The 22,171-nt window shown below is 36.3% G+C and overlaps 3 protein-coding genes across 3 annotated transcripts in view; 1 reads left to right on the forward strand and 2 right to left on the reverse strand.

Moving 5' to 3' along the window:
• Positions 1–22,171, forward strand: part of LOC115447622 (alpha-2Da adrenergic receptor) — a 386,941-nt gene that overhangs the window by 329,419 nt on the left and 35,351 nt on the right. The gene's annotated exons all lie outside the window — the stretch shown is intronic.
• Positions 18,027–19,769, reverse strand: LOC119189685 (ommochrome-binding protein-like). The gene is made up of 2 exons (XM_037440031.1): positions 19,232–19,769; positions 18,027–18,889 (listed from the first exon to the last, which is right to left on the reverse strand). Coding segments are annotated over exons 1-2 (849 nt in total). The 5' UTR covers positions 19,234–19,769; the 3' UTR covers positions 18,027–18,042.
• Positions 19,772–21,033, reverse strand: LOC115447623 (ommochrome-binding protein-like). The gene is made up of 2 exons (XM_030174780.2): positions 20,951–21,033; positions 19,772–20,676 (listed from the first exon to the last, which is right to left on the reverse strand). The coding sequence occupies exon 2, from the start codon at positions 20,661–20,663 to the stop codon at positions 19,773–19,775; it is 891 nt and encodes a 296-aa protein (XP_030030640.1). The 5' UTR covers positions 20,664–20,676; positions 20,951–21,033; the 3' UTR covers position 19,772.

A 22,171-nucleotide genomic window follows, 5' to 3' on the forward strand; every position in this document is an offset into this window, starting at 1 on the left:
TTTCGTTACCATAACGGCGTCGCTAAAAGCAAACGGTCGTTAAAGGGCGCGTTAACGACGGCGTTAGGGGTGACAAAAAGTAGGGTTGCACTGATGAGTTTTTATTAACTGTTGTGAATATTTTAAATATGTCTGGGTTGAGTATGTTTTTTAGAAATCTACTCCTTTTTTTCACTTTTTATATGTTAGTGAGGTGCTGAGTCGTATGGGAGATTTCGTGTGAGTATCTAGGTCTTTTTATCACATAGTCCTTTTTTATTGCGTTAGTAGGGAAATGAGCAAGCGGTCCGCCTGATAGGCAGCGTCTGTTGCCCATGGACTAAAGCAATGCAAAGGTACAGCCACGCCATTGCCTACCAGGTATAGTGCAAACAAGCTGTGTTTTCAATATCATCATTAATCAGCCACATGAAGTACACTAATGAACATATGAGATGCCTCTTAAGATTTCTAGACAGAACTGTCAAGAGGGCTGAGCAGCGCCTTATATTAATATTTGAATAATATTACAATTAATATAATCTTCACAATATTAGGATTATTATCTTTGTCTAACATGAGGAATGCAATGCACTTTGTTATTCACAGTTAAGACATTAATTGAATACTTGTATGGTATTATTATATGGTATGTAATAATAATAATATCAGCCCTGTATTATATACTTACTCTCCCACTGACGGCCACGGGTCTCCTCTACTACTGAGAAGAATTAGACTACCGCCCTGGCCTAGTGCGGATTAGTAGACTTCACACACCCTCAAAATTCTTATAGAGAACTTCTCAGGTATACAGGTTTCCTCACGAAGTTTCCTTTTACCGTTTAAGCAAGTTATAATTTACAAACAAAACTTACGTTATTTTAGAAAAGTTAGAGGTGCGCCTTTGTTTTGTACCTGCGGACATTCGTCTTGTTACTCCGCTCCACACCCAACTACGCTATCGTCACTCTATCTCTTGACATTTCTGTATATTAAAGATTTTCTCCCTAAAATATTAAACTAAACCTTTTTCGAGAGCTTCCGCGCATTACTTTCCTTATACCAAAGAATGTTGCGGTCATTTTCTTTTAAAGTGTATAATAATAATAATAATAATAATAATAAATGTTTTATTTGCACAAACAAAATAACAAATAGGAACACATAAATACTTAATTAAATTATTATTAGTATGTAATGTTAGTGCTTATAACTAATTTAAAACAAAACAATTGACAGGGGGCCCCAAACTAGGCAATGCCTGTATCTTGGGGACCAAAATATGAATATAATATAATTTAAATAATGTTCTTTACTTTTTTGTTTTTATATTTCACTTAATTTATATCTATTTTAAATTTATAATCCTTATATTAAAACTAACATAAAATTTAGGTGTAAACTAATATATATCTATCAGACTTATTTTGAGATCATTAAATTGCTTTTAAAGTTAAATTATCTTATGATATTTAAAATATTTTCAGTTTCTGTGTAGTTTAACGACAATAGCCACTTTGTAATCGTTAACTTAGCTTCTCGTGTTGAAATGCCTTTAAGATTGCAGTATCCTAGTACTGAGTTATAAGTGTGAGCTCTAAGAAACTCACCAAATCTGCGTCCAAAGGAAGTGTGTACGCTAGGCAAAGGCAATCGAAAGACTCTTTTCTGAGACAAAGTGGGTAAACTTTCTAATTTTGAAAGGTGTCTATGGGTATATAAACAGTTTCTGAGGATAAAAAGTTGACGCACAGTTAAGACCTTCGCTTCTTTATATAAGCTTTGAGTTGAATATCTGAAAGGTTTCATTAACATTATTTTAATAACTGATCTTTGTGATCTCTCTGCAAGAAGTAAGTTAGATTTAGTGGCACTTCCCCAAATAGAAATACAATAGGTGATGATTGATTGGCAAATGGCTGTGTATATAAGTTTAAGTGTTGTGTGGCTAGCATAATTTCTAAGTTTTTGAAAATGGGTGATGTTTTTCTTATACGTTTGGATAAGTTTTCAATGTGGGCCTTAAAATTCAAGTTTTTGTCGATAACAACGCCTAAATATTTTATGGTGTCGACCTGTTCTAATGTGTCGCAATTACAGTTGTTGATCTATTTACAATTATTGTGGATTTTTAGGATATTTGACAAGGACGGTTGTGAGGCAGCGGTCTTGTGAAAACATAAGTATTTAGTTTTTTTACCGTTGAGGGTTAAGAGGTTCTGTTGCATCCAGATGTTAATTGTAGACATACCATTTGTAGCGGCATGGAATGTGGAAGTCCAGTCCTTGCCTTTAAAAAGAATTACCGTGTCATCAGCGTAACATATTGTATCTGAGTTAGGAATATTTATATTGTGGATATCATTCATGTAAATAAGAAATAAGGTGGGGCCTAAAATGCTACCTTGTGGGACGCCATAATTCACTGGAAGTATTTCGCTTTCGTAGTCACCGACCTTAACTAATTGTTTGCGGTCCTCGAGGTAGCTCCTGAACCACTCCAGAGCCAGGCCTCGTACACCCAAATATTCTAACTTAGTTAGCAAAATTTTTGAGGATACCGTATCGAAGGCCTTCGCTAAATCAACAAAGACACCAAGGCAACAGTTACCTTTGTCAAGGTTGGCACTTATAATATCAGTGAGAAGAGATACGGCGTCTTCAGTGGATTTACCAGTGCGAAAACCAAATTGATGAGGGGATAGATGGCCATGAGATTCTATAAAATTAATTAACCGTTTATTAACTATTTTTTCTAGAATTTTTGAGGGAATGCTAAGTAACGATATTGGCCGGTAGTTAGTAGCTATATTCTTAGCACCATCTTTGAACACAGGCGTAACCGAAGCAGTTTTCCAAAGGGAAGGAAACTTGCCAGTGCTGATACTTGTGTTGAAAATTCTAACTAAGGGCTCACATATAAGGTTTAAACAAACTTTTAAAAAACGGGAATCAATCCCGTCTAAACCTGGTGCGCTATCAAGTCTTAGGCTAGTAATTATGCGACTCACTTCATCAACATCAGTAGGGGAGAGGAAGAGAGAATCTAAAGATGGATTATTGATTTTAACTTTTGAAGCTAGGATTTCCTCTGTTTCGTTTGAGTGGTTTAATATATTAGAGGCTAGTTTATGACCTACTGAGGTAAAGGAGTGATTAACTGTATTGAGTGAGTCTTTTGGATTGGTGCATGATGTGATTAGGTCTTGTGCATGTTCATTCGTTGTTCTTAGGTTGCAAATATTTTTAACTGTTTTCCAAAGCTGCTTTGTGTTAGTACTTTTAGACTGTAATTCAGCGCCTTCATAATCATGTTTTATTTTGCGTATCAAGTTCCTGTAGAAATTTTTATATCGTATATATGTGGTTTTGAGTATTTCATTATTAGGGTTTTGTTTAAGTCGTAAGTGTAGTTTGTCATGGTGGCGGGAACATCTAAGAAGGCCGGGGGTTATCCACGGTTGGATATTAAACTTTGTGCGACTAATACGTTTCAATTTAGTGTTTTGTTGGATAGTTTTTTGGATGATCGACATGTAGTTTTCAGCTATCGTATCTACGCAAGAGACTGAAGTATCAAAATCCCAATTAACTTGGCTCAAATCCTTCGCTATTCCGGTATAATCTATAACTTTCCTGCACCTAGAGAGTTTTGGGCGGACCTTATTTGTTTCAATACCAATTATTGTTATTTTGTGATCAGTGATGTCTGAATCACAGATAATTCCGATTGCAGAGCGTTGGCTCTTAACGAAAATGTGATCGAGACAGTTGTTGAGTCGAGTGGGTTTATATATTGCAGGCTCTAGACCATGTTCCGCATTCAGGCACATGTAATCTATGGACTCTATTGAGAGTATGTCAATATTTATATCTCCAGCTAGAATAATAGTTTTTTTGTCTTTATAGGAGGTGAGATTTTGATCAAGCGAAGTTAGAAAGTTTGTTGTGTTTCTAAATGAAGGTGATCGGTATAAACAAAATATAGTTGCTAAATTTTCGATATCTAAAATTAACCCACAAGCCTCGGAAAAAATCGGTTCCGTCACAGATATATTAGTTAAAGTTTTCTTTGCATATACAACAACCCCCCCATTTTGGTTAATATTATTTTTAGTATAGAAAGATGTGTACCCTGGTAAATCATCAATAATCGTAGACTCACTTAATCTGCACTCAGTTAGTATCAGAACATCGAAAATTATTTTAGCTCTTTGCAAATACACCAGAAGAGCGTCAAAATTTTTGCTTATACTCCTAATATTTAATGAAAGAAGTCTAAAATTGCATACATTACTTATAAGCAAGTTTTGACATTCTTCAGGGGTCTCTAAATTATAACATGGGATACCTACAATTTTATCAATGTTTTCCATAAGTTCTAAATTACCCATAGTGACGTTTTAAAAAATTGTTATCATAGTTGTTTGAGACTGAGTTAAATTTGCAAAGAACTTTAACAGAAATTCGTACATGTGCAATTATAAAGAGACTACGTTTTTTGTTAAATCGTGAATTTAGGTACAAGTCAGAGTCTTTGAAACACTTGCTTTTATAACATACTTGATATTTAACTACGCTGAAGGGAGGGAGAGAATTAATGTAAGGCTTATAGGAAGCCGAGAAATATTCTATCGTTATATATATAAATCTATTAATAAGTGGCAATACTTTTTTTACTAATATTAGAAAAATATTTAAATCTAACAATATGCATAAAAAGAGTACATGAGTAAAATACAATATTTTAAATGGTATACAGTGGTTAGGAACAATTCTTCTGAGCTTGTTCGGTCGACGAGGAATTGGCGTTCAGACGTAACTTGTCAAGTATATCTTCAGACGTGACATGCAGCACGGAGCTAGTTTCCGATCGACGCATGAAGATGTTACCGTTAGAAGACCACACATACTTGTAACGAAGATCGGAGCCGGCTTTTCGAGCTTTGCTGAAAAGAACTCGGTTGTCTTTGGTAAGGTGTTCATTTATGAAGACTTTTTGTGGATTTCCGGGAATTTGGAACATGTCGGTGGAGAGGCCACGCCGTACACGAGCCGCTCGCAGTAGTTTATCCCGTGGCTCGCGGCGCGTAAAGCTTAGAACCACCGGCCTGGTACGCACAAGACCGTTATCACCAGCACTTTGTCTGCCAACTCGCTTCACGTCGTCGACGTCTCTAGGATCTACTTCAAGACCTAATTTGTTAGAGATCACATTTATTATCTGGGGAAGATTTTCACCTTTAATTTCCGTCAACCCCGTAATTTCGACGTCTTTACTAAGATTCTTTTGTTCCTTGGTCTTAATTTCTTGTCTTAATTGGGCCACTTCAGCTCTTAATATGGTGACTTCCGCTTTGTAGGAATCGAGCTCCTTTAATCTATTCTTTACATCACCTAGATCTTGTCTGAAGGTCAGAATTTCTTCAGCCGTGAAATTTAGGGACTGAGTAAAGTCGCTCATCTCTTTTTTCATAGAAACAAATACATCCTGAAGAGAGCGCAATGCAGTGGTAAAGGTGGTAATGATCTCAGATGGGACTTCCATTTTCGATAGTTTCGCAGCTGACGTGACAAAATCTTGTTCAGGGGTATTGGCTGGCTTATCATTTTGCTTAGGCCCCACAGGGTATTGACAGTTTTGGTGTCCTTTCCTTTGCCTTTACATCCCGAACAGCAATAACTATTTTGTTTCGTTCGGAGTTGTTTATGTTCTTCTCTATTCATATTAAGACAGTTCACATGAAAATGTTGTGAGCATTTTGAGCAGCGTATAGTTGGAGAGTGCCCGTCCTGTCCAACCTTGGACGTACAGGACTTATTGCAGATCACACACAACATTGTGATTTCGTTTGTCGAGTGAAATTAGTTGGTTCCAATGAAACTAGATGTCGCTAGTAGTTATATCGAAACGGGATTGCTGGATTTAATTAAAAGTTCTGTTTTCGTAGTAAATCATAAACTGCACTTACTGATTAGGCCAGGAATTTGTTTTTGTATATACACTTAATCATACAGAAGTATATTAAGTGTCCGGCGCACAGTTTACAAACTTGCGGAATTCCGTTGGATTTCAAAAACTCGAGGTGTTGAAATGTTTTTACCGCGCACTTCGGTAACTTCCACTGAAGATAACGTTTACACAGCTATATCACTACACAATATACAACTGAAGCTTAAATTTTTGTATCATAACACTTTATTTTACTTTTTATTGTAATTATTTACTAGCAACGGTTTAAACGATGTTTATAAGAACAGCGCCACCTGGCGAAAAAAAAAAAAAAAAAAAAAAAAAAAAAAAAAAAAAAGGGAACTATGTTGAAATTCCACGCAATAAATTCACAGCAGCTTAACGTTATTTCTCTGTAATTTAAGCAACCATTTTATTTCTTATTAAACTGTGTTTACAGGGTATACGTTTAGTATTTTTATAACTTTGTATTCTAGAAATGGAGATTTAAAATACTAGTTATTAGTCAATGAAATAGGCTGTTTTCTGATTTGTATGTTTGTTTGCTGAATTTTATTTAAATAAATTGCTCGTCGGGTTTTTCTGTATAGATAAATTATTTTACCACAATGAATGGATTTAGAAGAATGTTGGCTCACTGGTAGACATTACACATATAGATATATCGGATTTTTTCATCTGATGTTTTTAAATTAATTTAGTTAGTTTTAGCGGCTTTTGTAACGAAAAAGGCTTTTCAGGCAGGCAAAGCCGCTAACGATAGCTCATTTAATATATTTGTAACACCTATTACCTATAATTTTTATATTTTTGTACACCTTTATATGTACTTAATCATGTTTAATCTCACACTCCTCCGCACGTAATATGCTGAAAAAGAGTACATCGTTTTCTTTCACATATTTATATACAAGAAGAACAAATAAGGATTTAAATATAGAACTAATAAACTCAATACTTTATGAATCAAATCTCAAAAAGAATTTATTATTTTAAAAGATACGAATAGCGAAGTAAATGAACGCATGAAACTAGAACTTGAAACGCATTGTGGAAATTTCGTACGCATAGTTCGCTTTGGCAAGTAAAAAGGGATGACCTTGAAATTCCTGTGGGATCGTGCTAACCTCAACCTTGGGACAAAAGAATGGGTCTTATATTTGCAAATGCGAGGAAAAGTTGGCATTAAACATACGTTAAAAATATAACGGATTCAGTAAACTCATCTTTTTTAAGTTGGTTATAAACTTGTGAATATATTATGCTAGGTTGCGCTCCCAGCTTCGCCCCTATTAAAAACCTTTACTGCTACAAAAATCTTTATATCACTAGTTTGACGCTAACACCATCGATGTAAAAATCAGATTAAAAATTCAAGTATTTTCCATGAGACCAATTACAGGGATGAAATTGGCTGATTTATTAATCCAAGAAATAGTGTATACGTGTGCTAAATTTCATCCAAAACCATTCAGCAGTTACTGCGTTTACTCGAAACAATCATCCACATATTCACTAATATTCCCATTTATAATATGGATTAAGAGGTTAACTTACCATATATACTTACTTTTATGACATTCACATTCACAGCCATGAAAGAGGTTCTTCTAAAATGAAAATATAACTGCTAAATCTTCAAATATTTCCCGTATGTATTTCGCGTGGGCTGAGGAACCTGACATTTCGGGTAGCACTAACGTCTAAAGCGCTAGATTTAGGCACAATAGCGTCACAAATGGCTCTATTAAGGAGTAAATCTAGACGATATCGGTCTAGGGCACCTACGAAATAATTTAGGGTATCGTGTTAGGTAAGTTTATTTTATTGTTATCAATTTGAGATTAGGTGGATTGTGGTGATAAGAATTTATTGTAGGTTCTCCAGCAGATTATACATTCAATTTATAAATGTAATGATAAACTTTGGATAACGTAGTTGTACAATTATCTTCAATATATATGTAATTTCACTTTTATATAATTTTAATTTAATTATTTTTTATCCCAAATAAAAAAAATAAAATTTACACATGAGTAGTATAACAAAGGTCATATTCTAATGCACAACCAACTTAAAATTAACCAACTTAGAATTGTTTTTTGTGTGTTGAGTGAGTCGATTGTCGATGGATCAGTGACGAAGAGTAAACATTTTCAAAACGTAATCCGAGGCAAAGAAAAAAATCCTTAGAGTTAACATATCGCGGCCAATGAAAACAAAAACTAAGACAAACGTAATTAAACCTAAAAGGGAAGCCGATAAGAATCGGATTGCATGGAGGCTTCGCCACTGCGATGGTTAGTTATATCTTTTGCTGGTGGTAGGATATATTTTATATCCGCCCGGATAGCGACCACTAACAAGGTGTTAAAACCCGCCATAGTGGCCCACGTAAGTGTGTCGTGTTCCGGGATCAAGCTGTATATATCTGGTTCCAAGAGGCCGACATAATTGTGTCGACTGTAAAGGGGTAATCATCTCTCGCCAAGTGACATTCTATTGGACCCAACATCGCTTAACATCAGGTGCAGTGGGGTCACTGACCCGTAAAAATATATTTATAAAATCATTTTTGAACACAAAACTGCGCAATACATTTCCACTAAACTAAAAGCTATTAATTCAAAGGCAACGAAATCCAATTTAAAAGTTCATCCATAAATGGTTTAAAGGATTTTTTTCTCATATTTCACACGGGCCGAACTCGGTAGCCCAGCGTCTCGGGATCCATCAATTTTAATAATTCCGCAATGTTGGCGGCAAGTAATATGTATTTTAAATATTCACACGCGTAGATGATGCGGTTTTTTCTCACATATAGTGAATGTAAAGGCGCATAGAATATTATATCTACCAGTTATTGGTTTTTTACTTCTTTTTAAGGTTCCGTAGCTCAAACAGAACCCTTATATGATCACTTTATTGTCCATCTATCTGTCAAGTTCCTTTTTCTCGGGAAAGAGTAAAGATATCAAGTTGAAAATTTTATTAAAACTTGGGTCTGCGGTCTCTTTTTAATAAATGAAACTTGCAAATCAGCGCAATCAAAAGACATGACGTTTTATCTTCACAAATTTTGAGATTTCAAAAAGCAAGTCTACGATCTTAAGTCTTACAGCACATGTAAATATAGAAATGTGTAATGTCGTAAATATATCGTATTTTAATAACAAAAAAATAGTTTGTACTCAACCCTCTGTGCGCGAGTCCAATTCGCACTTGTCCGGTTTTTAAAACGTGCACGACAAAGTGACCCCACTATGTCTGATGGTAAGCGGAGTGGGGTCGAGATACAGTGGCGACTGACGAGAGATAATTCGTTTGATTGATGAGACATTCTATTGGATCCCACTACACTTACCATCAGATGGGCTCACTTTACCCGTATAAAAATATTATCTTCCACTAAACCACAAAATGTAACTTTATTACCCCCAACGTGACGTACAAAAATATGCAAACCACACATTGAAATATTTACAAAGCGATAAAAAGCTATCGTAAATCTAAAATGGCTTGTGTGGTAATATAGAGGTTTTATACGGAACTCTAAAGTTGGTTTAATGCCTCGGGAAATATCTTTTAAGTTAAGATATGTAGTTGATAAAAACTGTATTCATTTGGATGTAGGTTTTTCACGTCAATGTATTTATAATCCACAAACCATATTATAATTGCCCAATAACAGTAATACTATATAGCAGTCGCGAAGAGTCAATATAAACCGATTCCTATCGGCCTACCTTTATGTAGTATTTATGTAGAATCTAATTATCATTAGAAGTATCTGCAGACCCCATTCATGCATATTATAATATCAGCCCTGTATTATATACTGTCCCACTGTTGGGCACGGGCCTCCTCTACTACTGAGAGGGATCAGGCCTTAGTCCACCACGCTGGCCTAGTGCGGGCTGGTAGACTTCACACACCCTCGAAATTCCTATAGAGAACTTCTAAGGTATACAGGTTTCCGCGCGATGTTTTCGTTCACCGTTAAAGCAAGCGATAACTCACAAAGAATACACACATAATTTAAAAAAAAAATCAGAGGTGCCCTTGGGATTTGAGCCTGCAGACATTGGTCTCGGCAGTCCATTCCACAACCAACTAGGCTATCGCCGCAGTTTATGCATATTAGTACCTATTTATTATGTCGAGTCCCTTTTGGAAAATTTCACTTTTCGCCACTGCTAAAACATATTAAAAAAACATTATCCAACTCCCTAACAAAATGACTGTATGATTGTAAAAGTATTCCTGGTTTCCTTCACCGCCCTTTGCCACTGTTCTCGGTGTCGTGAGCTCGCACCAACTGCATGCACCATTGACGCGTGCGCGTGTGCTCAATGCTTTGTCCAACCAGATAGATGTTCATGCTCTTTACCAGAATTCACATCGGCCACTTATGTAATAATAAATAAAATAAAAGTGTAACTATTGTACTGCACTGCTATATTGGGTATTGTAAAATACTTGTATGTGGAAATAAATACTATAAACATTGCGCAAACCTATCAAGCATGTATTATAATCCCCGTAAGTGATACCTATTTTACATTGTTACCAAACACTTCGCTTTTTTATAAGCTCCTGGCTATTTGTTGTTTGTGAAATTGAAAAAGCCTTTCTCAGTTCTTTCAAAGAAAGTTTGACGATGTAATTATATGAAAAGAAGAAATAATTTTACTTAAATCATTTTATACAACTCAAATTGTGAGAGAGACTGTACTGTGATGTGACTGTCTTGGTGGCGTCTTCTTGCGCGGTACGTCTCCTGCTTTTAAGTCTCAGGTTATAGTTTCGGGTCGGGCAGTGATATTCAGTTTTTCGCCACAATATCAACCCAAAGTCCGGAACTTGTTTTTATTTTTATTACTGTGAATGACGAGACGAGCTTGCTGTTCGCCAAAGGTAAGCGGTACGACCGCCCATAGACAGTAGAAACACCAACACCTTGAATTACAAAGTATTGTTTGGTATTCTACTGCGCTCGCCATCCTAAACATGAAATGTTAAGTCTTATTATGTCCAGTAGTTATACTGGCTACAATGTCCTTCAAACCGGAACACTAGCGACTACACACTGCTACTTGGCGGCAGAAATAGACATTGCGGTGTTATTTACCCAGGCGGACTATCACACCTACCACCAGTAAATATATTCTCGCCCCTGTCACATCATGGGACGGAACACATACAACGAAGTATGTGCTTGTTTATTTTGTTAACTTGAGAGTAAGAAAGCGATACATTTTTCAACATATCACATATTTTTTCAAGATCCACGTCACTTAGTTAAGTAAACGAATACTTATTGGTAAATAGAAGTGTTTTCCTTCAGTTGTTGCTATTATTGTGTAGATGTCGCACATGTCTGTGAGTGACAGGCATATGAAATCCATTTTATATAGAAACGATTTATTGATAGGCAAATATATTTACAAACTTGCGCTTTATATACAAGAGGGCAGAGGTGTAATTAGAATAACTAATACTTGTGTATGAATTATAATATATTATGTGAAATGTGCGGCGATATCCTAGTTCGGTTTAGTACGGATTGCCGAGACGAATGTCCGCAGGTTCAAATCCCAAAGGTACACCTCTGACTTTTCTAAATTATGTGTACATTCTTTGTGAATTATCCCTTGCCTTAACGGTAAAAGAAAACATCGTGAGGATGAGCATACCTAAGAAGTTCTCTACAGAAATTTTGAGGTTATGTGAACTCTACCAATTCGGACTCGGCCAGCATGGTGGACTAAGGCCTAATGCCTCTCACTAGTAGAGGAGGCCCGTGCCCAGCAATGAAACATAATTATATACTACAGGGCTGATATTATGTATGTGAAAGTTGGCAGTGCTAGTAAATAAATAAACCAAGCGTAACTGATATTTTTGCGTTCCATGATAAACGAGACTGCTATGTCGAGTATAAATTCCAATTCTAAACAAATTAGGTCGTATGTTTTGTTTATAAAACTAATTGAATTGCCTCGCTAGTAATCCAACCCCGAATGGGCATTCGTAATGCAAAGCTTCCATTAGTTCAGTAGAGAGATTTTACATAAAATTGAATTTGAATTAACTCTACTAATCAATTATCTTGCTTTGAGTTAACATATCGCGGCCAATAAAAATAAAAACTAAGACAAACGTAATTATACCTAAAAGGGAAGCCGGTAAGAATCGGATTTTATGGAGGCTTCACCAATGCGATGGTTAGTCACACTTTATCTTTTCCTGGTGGTAGGATATATTTTATATCTGCCCGCATAGCGACCACTATACACAAGGTGTTAAAACCCGCCATAGTGGCCCACGTAAGTGTGTCGCTTTCCGGGATCAGCCTGTGTTTGTTCGGGTGCCAGGAGGCCGGCATAATTGTGTCAACTGCCGATGTGTAATCTTTCGTCAGTCGACTTTTTATTGGACCCAAATCCGCTAACCATCAGATACAGTGCGGTCACTTTCCCATGCAGATATTAAAAACACAATAAATTTTACATTATAAAAATTTGGACATTTATTTTCACGCTCTAATATTTTTCTAATTCCGAACATTAGACTTTCATCTAAGAGCATCCTAGCATGAGGCGATATAAATAAAATATAATTTCAGATGTCCAAATTTCCCACAACACTCCTGGCATATCTTACAATCTCACGCCAAACACCAACTAAGCTCAAACCAAGGTCAAGTTGGTACAAAACTAAGCTGAATAGGCAATAAAGCCAGTGTATCGCTGTTACGGCCCGATTTATGAGTTTAGTTTGTTTTAGGCATCCGCGCCGATATTGTACTCCAACTTTGCCAGTAAATGAAATTGTTTTCTGCTTTAAATCAAGAACTATTCGTCGATTGTCTTCTGTTTAGCGAGTGATGCGAGGAACGCGTTCCTGGAGCATTTAGTGTACATCCAGTGTAGCAAGTTCGGTAGAGGTGTAGGAACGCATTCCTGGTGTACTTGGTGGAGATCCAGCGAGTAAGTGGTAACCTGGAAACGAATTTGTAGTAACCGAAACACCAACAACTGCAAAGGCAGTTACGTTTAGCGAGTAGAGGTGTAGTAGGAACGCTTTCCTGTACGACTTAGTGTACATCACGCAAGTAAGTGAATCACCTGGAAACTAATTTACACTAACCAGAAACACCAACAACTACAAATACAGTTTCCATGGGCTAGAAGAAACGAAAAAGGGTAAATGTGTGTGTATTTGGAATTCCGGATGCTATTGACTTTCCTGTGTTGACAATGCTTCCTATCGGTGTAGTTATTTACTGCGTCAGTGTAAAAAGGCTAAGGAAATGTTCACTATAAAGGACTCAAAGCATGATGGTGAATGAGTGCGAGGAAGAAAGCAAGACATTCTATAACTCTCTCTTTTGCTTCTGAAATAATAATATCTGTCTATTTTTGCTATCCTAATATAGAATTATATTTATATGAGTTAGCGAAGATGTTTATGTTTCAGTTTGGACGCTTGTTATTTATTTGGACAATATTTAGCACAAAAATAAACCTAACTCCTAATAAACATATGGTCTATTTAAAAAAAAACATTACATCCACTGGCAAAATCGCTAACAAAAGCGATTATACATTAAACATAATTGTATACAGAACCCACATAATTCAAGTGCGTCATTCACATCTTACGAGAGAGTAATGATTAATATTGTTGTTATTTGTTACAGGTAACAATAACTGTTATGCGACGTAACAAATAACGTTATTACGTAAGTACTAGAGCTCAGTTTGCGACCTTATGTCCTATGAACTGGGATTGGCTGTGATAGTATTATGTCGTCCTCCATAAAATGCGTATGTTATTAGGAGTAAGTGGTACGTTTGTTTGTATCTCTGGAAGTACTGAACTTATTCTTAAAATTATACTATTACTAGTTTTTGCTTGCGCCTTCGCCCAGGAGTATTTCGGGATAAAAGTCCCGCTATACATTTTTCCGAAATAGAAAGTAACCTAATATCTTCCCAGGGTCTTAACCTATATCCATACCAAATTTCATAAAAATCCGTTCAGTAGAATTTGAGAAAATCGATAACATACAGACAGACAGCTTTTGGGGCGTTTGTTTTATAATATGTATTCATAATAAAGCTACATTGTTGCCTCATTAATCTGGTTCCTAAATGAAGATCGGTAAGGTATCGGAAGTATTGTATGCATTTTATTGATAAGAGTTGCCCAGGACTTGATTTCTAACGGAAGTTAACGTCAAGCAATCTAGTCTTAAAAACTAAACCAAATTTTTTCAGAACATGATTGAGAATATGTGGCCCCAACCCCATATTGGAGTGGGTAGTGATAATAGGTAATAGGTAGTAGATAGTAAGTATTTACTAAGAATTGAAACCACGGTGGCCAAGCTACTATACCAAACAAAGATTTGAAAAATAACCAATTAAAAAGAAACACAATTTTATTAACTAGTAATTCAGTTATCTATTTCGTTTAATTTGAAGTGAAAGCCCGCTTTTCGACACGTTGCTGGAAAATAAAAGGAAACTGGTGAAAATGCGGTCATGACGTCACCGCGTGTGACACTTCCATTCAAACGATGAAAGGAAAAATTGAATGAACCTCAGTGAAGCTCGCGAGTGGTGGAGTGATACGCGTGGTGCGAATTGGGAGTTGGGTTGTTTGGGTCTGTTTTTTTGGATTGCGCCTTATTGGTCTTGCGACAGCGTGGGCTGTAGTCCAAAGGTCATTGATACGAATCTCACGTAGGGCAATACTTTTTATAGTGTTTCTAATAGAACTTGCACGGGTCTTTCCGATGACAGTCAAGCGGGCAACCTGTCTTGAAAATTTGAATAAAATATATTTTTAAGTTCTGATTATGAAGTACATATGAATTGTCATGTGATATCAAAATCTGAATTTTTAAATCATAAACAGACACACACATCACGTATTTATCCCCAATGAGGTATGCAGAGACGCCACCAGGTCACCCACTTTCCGCCAAGTGTGTTTCGTCCCATGATATGATTGGGGGTCAGCCTATCGCCATAACGAGCAAAAACTCGCATCTCCCGGCTAATACTAAGTAGAAAAACCCAAATATCACTGCCCGACCCAAGATTCGAACCCAGGACCTCAGAGCGCTGCCGTGCCGCTCATTCATGACAACTACGCCACGGAGGCAGATACGTGTTTTTTTTTTAATTCTGGCAATAGCATATTACCCAGACCCCAATAAATATTTGTCACTCGTAAAGAATGGTGCCGAAACACCATCGCTGACCGCGTCTCATTCGGATTCCGGATGCGGTCACGCGGCCACTGCTTTGTCCCGGTCGACCGGAATATGCTTTCAGCATACAATGTTTCACCAATATAATCACTTCCCGGGACAATACAATAAATGTTATGGAAGTGCTGTGTTATGTTAATGTGAGGGAAAATGGAGGGGTGGTATTGTACCGTGATAATTATAGAGAACACACGACGGTATATGATGTTATGTTAAATAATATTATCAGTCCTGTATTATGCTAGGCACGGGCCTCCTCTACTACTGAGAGGGATTAGGCCTCCACCACGCTGACCTAGTGCGGATAGACTTTATACACCCTCAAAATTCCTATAGAGTATTTCTAAGGTATGCAGGTGTCCTCACGATGTTTTCCTTCACTGTTAAAGCAAGCGATAATTCACAAAGAATACACACATAACATCATTACATCATACAAATATCAATCAATCAGACTGTCGCTTTCCACTTCTGAATGTAGGACTCCCCAGTGAGCGCCAACCATCCCGGTCTTACTAAACAAATATATCAAACAGATATACAGTCTTTCTATATTCCGCCATACCCATGGTATCAAGGGATTTCACACGACACAACGAAATAACAAAAATCTCAACACTAAACACCTCCCAAAGAAATACATCCGAAATCACAAACATCGTGGAAACAACTTACCCGTATACACAAAAACAGCGCGCATATGTGATAAATTGGACGTGCAGCGACGTCCGGCCAGCTCAGATCGTTTTCCTATTGCATTTTTTCCGGTCGATAAACGGTTTCGTCCCTCTGATGAACGTTAGATGACGTTTGCAAATAGATTGCTGTCTGTGTACATTAGTAGGGTTGGTTTAATCCGGATTGGATGTGAGTTTTTGTGGGTGTTGATTTTGTTTAGTTTATATTGTTCAATAAGTGACGTGGATGTTAGATGACGTTTGCAACTAGATAGCTGCCTGTTTATACATAAGTCATAGGGTTGATTTATGAGACATTTAATTAGGGTCCTTTTGCGTGGATTTTATTTCATTGTATTTATAAAGTGACGTAAACGTTAGATGATGTTTTCAACTAGATACTTAGCTGCCTGTATATAAGTCATAAGGCTGATTTATACGGCATTAAATAAGGGTCCTTTTGCGTGGATTTATTTCATTGTATTTATAAGGTGTGGACGTTAAATTTGATTGCAACTAGATTGTTGTCTCTGTACATTAGTGGGGTTTAATCTGAGTTGAATATGGGATTTTTAAGTGTTTGTTTTGATTATTGATCAGATAAAGATAATCCGTTTGTTCGTGTGACTGCCTCGGTAGCATATGGCGAGCGGGGTACGTGATCATTCTGTTCTCCTAGGTTCAAATCCCTGTCCTACAAAGTGCAATTTTTTTTTATTATCTTCTTTAATTGACGTGGACGATAAATGACGTCTACTGCTCTATGAGTTTCAAATATTCGACTCGTTCATTCCATTAATTTTTACATGCAAACTGAAACAAAAATTAATAAAAAATCTATTCGCAGCGTAATAGGACTGTTAGAAATCCCGAATTCGGTCCCGGGAAGGTCAAAACAGTTTTTTTAGCAACATAATTTAAGCGACTCCGCCCGCGTAAAAAAAATCCCTGATAAATATTTTCTCAGGTTAAAAAGTAGCGAATAGCACTCAGAAGTAATGTATTAGTGAAAAAAAATCAAAATCGATTAAATAGTTGCTGAGATTTGCGCGATCAAAAAAACCCTTCGGCTTAGTACAGATAAGAAAACTGTCCCTCTACCCGACCTGGGAACCAATACTGTATATCTTAGCACAGCGTACCGCGTACATACTACTTCACTATCTCTATGTTAACCATAATGTTGTGCTAATTTACCACAAAAAACACTTTTTCATTAACCAGCCTTTTATTATAAAAATCCAGTACAAAAAAGATTTAACAACGTTAAGTAGTAACTCAATGCTTTAAATCCAAAAAAGAGGTGCAATCAAAATAAACTGCAATACGAATCCGGTACATGTTCCGGGAAACCGGGATAAACACCGCACGGTCCCGGCTGATCCCGGTCGCGCCCCGGGACTCGATTAAGTCCGGCTCGATTCATACGCAATTAAAAGTGACTATTTTAAAACACAGGTAATGTAACAGCTTTATTGCATCGTCATGTTTAACAATGTTGTGTATTTTCGATATTTCTTACACTTCTTGTTTTTATTTTAATTGTGTAAAACTTTTTGATGTTTCATGCCTGGTTTATTGTATTCAAATTGTGAAGAGAAAGAACAAGGTTTTTTATATAAACGTGCACGACAAAGTGACCCCTCTGCACCTGATGGTGAGTGGAGTGGGGTCCAATAGAGTGTCGACTGACGAGATATGATTATCCCTCGGCAGTCGAGACAATTATGCCGGCCTGTTAGAACTGGATATACACAGGCTGATCCCGGAACACACTTACGAGGGCCACTATGACGGGTATAAACACCTGGTTTACGGTATTCGCTATCCGGGCGGATATAAAATATATCCTACCACCAGCACAAACTAGTTATAAATATCACGCAGTTAAGCAAAATTGATCCATACCTAACTTAATTGGATTATAAAAAGGATTATCTTTAATAACAAATTAATTATTCTCTCATGAAGACAACCACCTCAGTTTCTTTAGCGATCGACTGAATAAGATATATTTTAATTCAAAAACTAACTTAACGAAGTATATTTGATATTAAACTGCGACCAACTAAAGACAACCTTAAAATCAGGGAAATAAAACAGAAAATAATAAACACCTTTATTCACCACTGCGAATTATTGACAGGACATCCTTGCACACTATACAACAACTTTATAATACTCCTCTCGTCAGAATATATCAAATTATTGTCCCTATCAAAAGCTATACCGAATATATTCTTTATATCTATAATCTTCTTCAGTCCTTCAAACTTCACATCAACGAAAACGCCGAAATTCGTGCACACATACAATTCACCATCATTGTCTTCCATCACTTGCCTTACTGTTATCAGTTCGTTGATAACAACGACTTCTAGATTCTTCTTATCATATTTATAAAGGCCAGTTTTGTTTGCAAAGTATATGACGTCATCGTTAGTGATGTGAAAATGATCTATTTCAAACCGTTCAAATTCTTTGACGACGGCAAATCTTCCATCCACTTCAATGTGTAATATTTGATCAGGATAACTGATGTAAAATAAATTTCTCCTATAAAACAACGACCAAACATTCTTACCTTTCTCTTTGTAGTAATCAGCTAACTTCGTCAGCATGTTGTATTTGTAGATTCCGTCAGATCCTCCAAGAAATATGTCATCCGTAGCCTGATCTATTGCCACGGTACATCCTCCCTTTATTCCAGCAATGGTTTGGTACTCTTTTGAATCCATGTTGTAGAAGGCTAGTTGAAAATCAACGTCGGAATATGACTCTGGGACCGAGTAACTGAAGAATAAAGTGTTTGAAGTCTTATGGACGTTCAAATTATACGGTCTTCCGAAATGAGACCATAGGACTTGCTTTTCGTACCAGTTGTCTCCTATTTTCACTTTATGACACGGCTCCAGTTCAAGAGCTGATGTTGTAGCGAAGAGAAGGAAGATTTTGAACAGCATTTTTTCCCTAAAATTAAATTATGTTAATCAGAAATTCCGACAAAGTTTATCCTGTCATATTTTCTGCAAAAATCAACTATACTACTTCATTTACATCAGGGTATATTATATACCTAGTACAAGAAGTAGAATGCAACTAATGCAAATACAATTTGCAGTTTTAATTCTCATTGTCTAAAATCAAAATAAATTTTATTTGCCTTACGAAAGAATTTGACTCTGGGCTGTTCAAAATGCACTGCCAGGAAATAATTTAAAATTAAATATTGTTTCACATTCCAAAATTGAGTAAACCACAATCCCCTGGTATTAAAACTGGATATTATTTATTATTCCAAAAAATACTCACATTTATAAAAATCGTACGATAAAATTATTTACACGAAAATTAATTAGTCGACACATGTCTTCAATGAGAGTACACATTTGGCAATGTCAGTCAGTTGTTATTGTTCAAACAAAACAAAAGAAGACATGTTTTTATACATCGCTGCATGTTTATTAACATCTGTCATGATGACATTTTGGGCTGTGATTCAATCCGACTGTGTGAAGTAAAATATACTAAGGTATGAAGATGAATGGTTGGGAAATGCAAGAATAGCATATTATACAGTTCTTAAGAATATTCTGGAGCTAATCAATATATTACGTTTGCTATATATATTGGTCAAGAAATAGTAACTATAGAGGCCATTGTAGATAAAACGACCCTTGAGAGGAAAGAAATAAATAATTTATAACATTCGAACGTGAGGCAATAATTTCGAAGATATTGAAAATAAATACACCAGGTCAAAATGCAAATTCGATGCTGATGAATAAAAAGATATAGAAACGAATCGGTAAAACACGTACAAATATAAAGTTAATATATCATATCCCATGAATTATTCAGTTGCATCCTCCGACGTTTCTCTCGGGACACTGAGCGCCTTATAACACAGATTTCCATATTTACTAGGAACCAATCTGTATATAGAATCCTTATTCGAATATATCACATGATCGTTCTCGTCGAACGTCAGGCCAAAGGCGTGATCAATATCCGCGATCTTCTTCAGTCTTCTGAACGGCTTGTCTTCAAAATAAACGCCGTCGTGTGCGCAGAAATAAACGTCACCGTAAGCGTCTTCTACTATCTGCCGAATTATGATCTCATCATTTAGGATAGCTGCAATCTTCTTGTTCTTAGACACTCTGAACAGCGCGGTCTTATTTGAGAAATAAATGTCTAAATACTTTGATATGAAGAAATTGTCCACCTCAATGTTAAGTGCCTCTGATACTTGTACGAACATGTCGTTTTGGTACACAAATAACCTCTGCGATGGGTATTGGATGTAGTAGAAGTGCTTTCTGATAAATATTCCCCATATTGACTTGCCTTTTTCGGCGAAGAACTCAGCTGACTTTGTTAGAAAATTGTACTTGTACAATCCGTCATGCCCGCCAAAGTAGATATCGTCATTACCAGAATCATAGGCAATGGCATATCCACCTGGAACTCCTTGGATCTCCTTGCAGACGCTCTTTTCTAGATGGCACGCTGTTATCCCGAAATCTACTAAGGATCCATTCTGGATGGTGTGGCTGAAGAAAAGGATACCAGAATACTTGTGCATGACCAGATTGTAAGGCCTCCCATAGTTCGTCACCAGGAGTTCCTTGTCGAAATACACGTCGTGGAACACCACTCCGTCGCACACAACAACTTCCTTCGCGTGGATCTTCGACGTGTGCAGGATTACGTACGCGAATACGATTTTGTATTGCTCCATTTTATTTTATGTTCTGCGAAATTGAAATTTAGATTATCGTTTTATATTCCTTTGTTGTTTCGTTGGAGGCTGAGATACCATTCCATTGAAGATTAGTATATCAAAATCTGACATTTGTCTGTGGGTTGCATCCATTACCATCAGGTAAGACATTTGCCATCAAAAAGCAAAGATTTTTTTTTGTTATTTTGCATAAACTACAATGTCCTAAAATATGGACTTCAATCAATCATTTCCCACCACAAATAATGCGGAGAAAATACATTTTTCACATCTATAAATCTCACCTCAGTGGCAATAATGTAACGAAAACATTTAAATATCTCCACAATTTATCATACACGTTTAATACGAATAAACGAGATGATACCGACCGATTAAATGATTGAACGGTTGCACAAAATGTTTATATTTGTTTTTAAAACACGAAAGTTTGTTTAGAAAACAAAGTGTTTGGCAAATGTTTGTAATATTGGTAATATGGGAGGGAATTTATTGGTCATACATATTATCTAACAACGTTTTATATAACAGTATAGGACTAATGAATGACTCGCTGTGTTGGTTTTAACGTCTAAGACTGGCCAGTCACCATACAATAATACCATGGATTACGGAACACTGCATCGTAATATGCTCGTCATTCTATGAGAAAAGTGATAATCTCATAATCATACTTCAGTTATTAATCCTTCAAACTGCAATAAAAAAGTGCTTTCAAACTCCATAGAAGTAAAAACAAAGCGGTAACTTCCAAATCTGAATCTCCATCTGTATAATAAACAATATATTATGGCTACATAGAACGCCTTACCAATACACATTTTTATTTTTTAACTAGGTGTTACTCGCGGCTTTCGTCTGCATGAAAAATCTTTTCGACTACAAAAGTCACTTAAAGGCTATACAAAGTCAGCGCCATCTATTTCAAAAATCAGATTAAAAATTATATTATTTTTTAAGCAAATTACCAAGATAAAATGTAGCTTATGTGTTAGTCCAGGATATGGTCTAGCCGTGTGTCAAATTTCATCTAAATCCGTTTAGTTATTTTTGCGTTTACTTCGAACAACATCGAAATATCTTCTCAAACTTTCGCATTTATAATATAATAAGAGTAAGATGTAGGACAAGATTAATATCAGTGATTAGGATAACTAATATTTATTCATTAAAAGAAAACTATTTTTCGGATTTAGGATTCGCGTAAACATAAGAAATCATTAGTCAGTTCAAATAATATTTGTACTAAGAAAATCACAAAACCGATTACAAATAACAACACGTTCAATGACCTATTATTCCACAACATCTCATACTCATTGTATACTGAAATTACACGTCTGTCATTATAATTAAGTGTTTGATTACAGTAGATGCCGGGGTAGTGACCCGATCGAATTACACAAGGCTATATACGAGACATTGATAGGTTTCGGTTAAAGGCTAGGTTACATTAATAGGCAGAGACCGGTTATATGTTCCAGCTTTTGATCGCGGCTTCACCC

This window comes from Manduca sexta, chromosome 18, assembly GCF_014839805.1.
Source record: "Manduca sexta isolate Smith_Timp_Sample1 chromosome 18, JHU_Msex_v1.0, whole genome shotgun sequence".
NCBI classification, from domain to species: Eukaryota; Metazoa; Arthropoda; class Insecta; order Lepidoptera; family Sphingidae; genus Manduca; species Manduca sexta.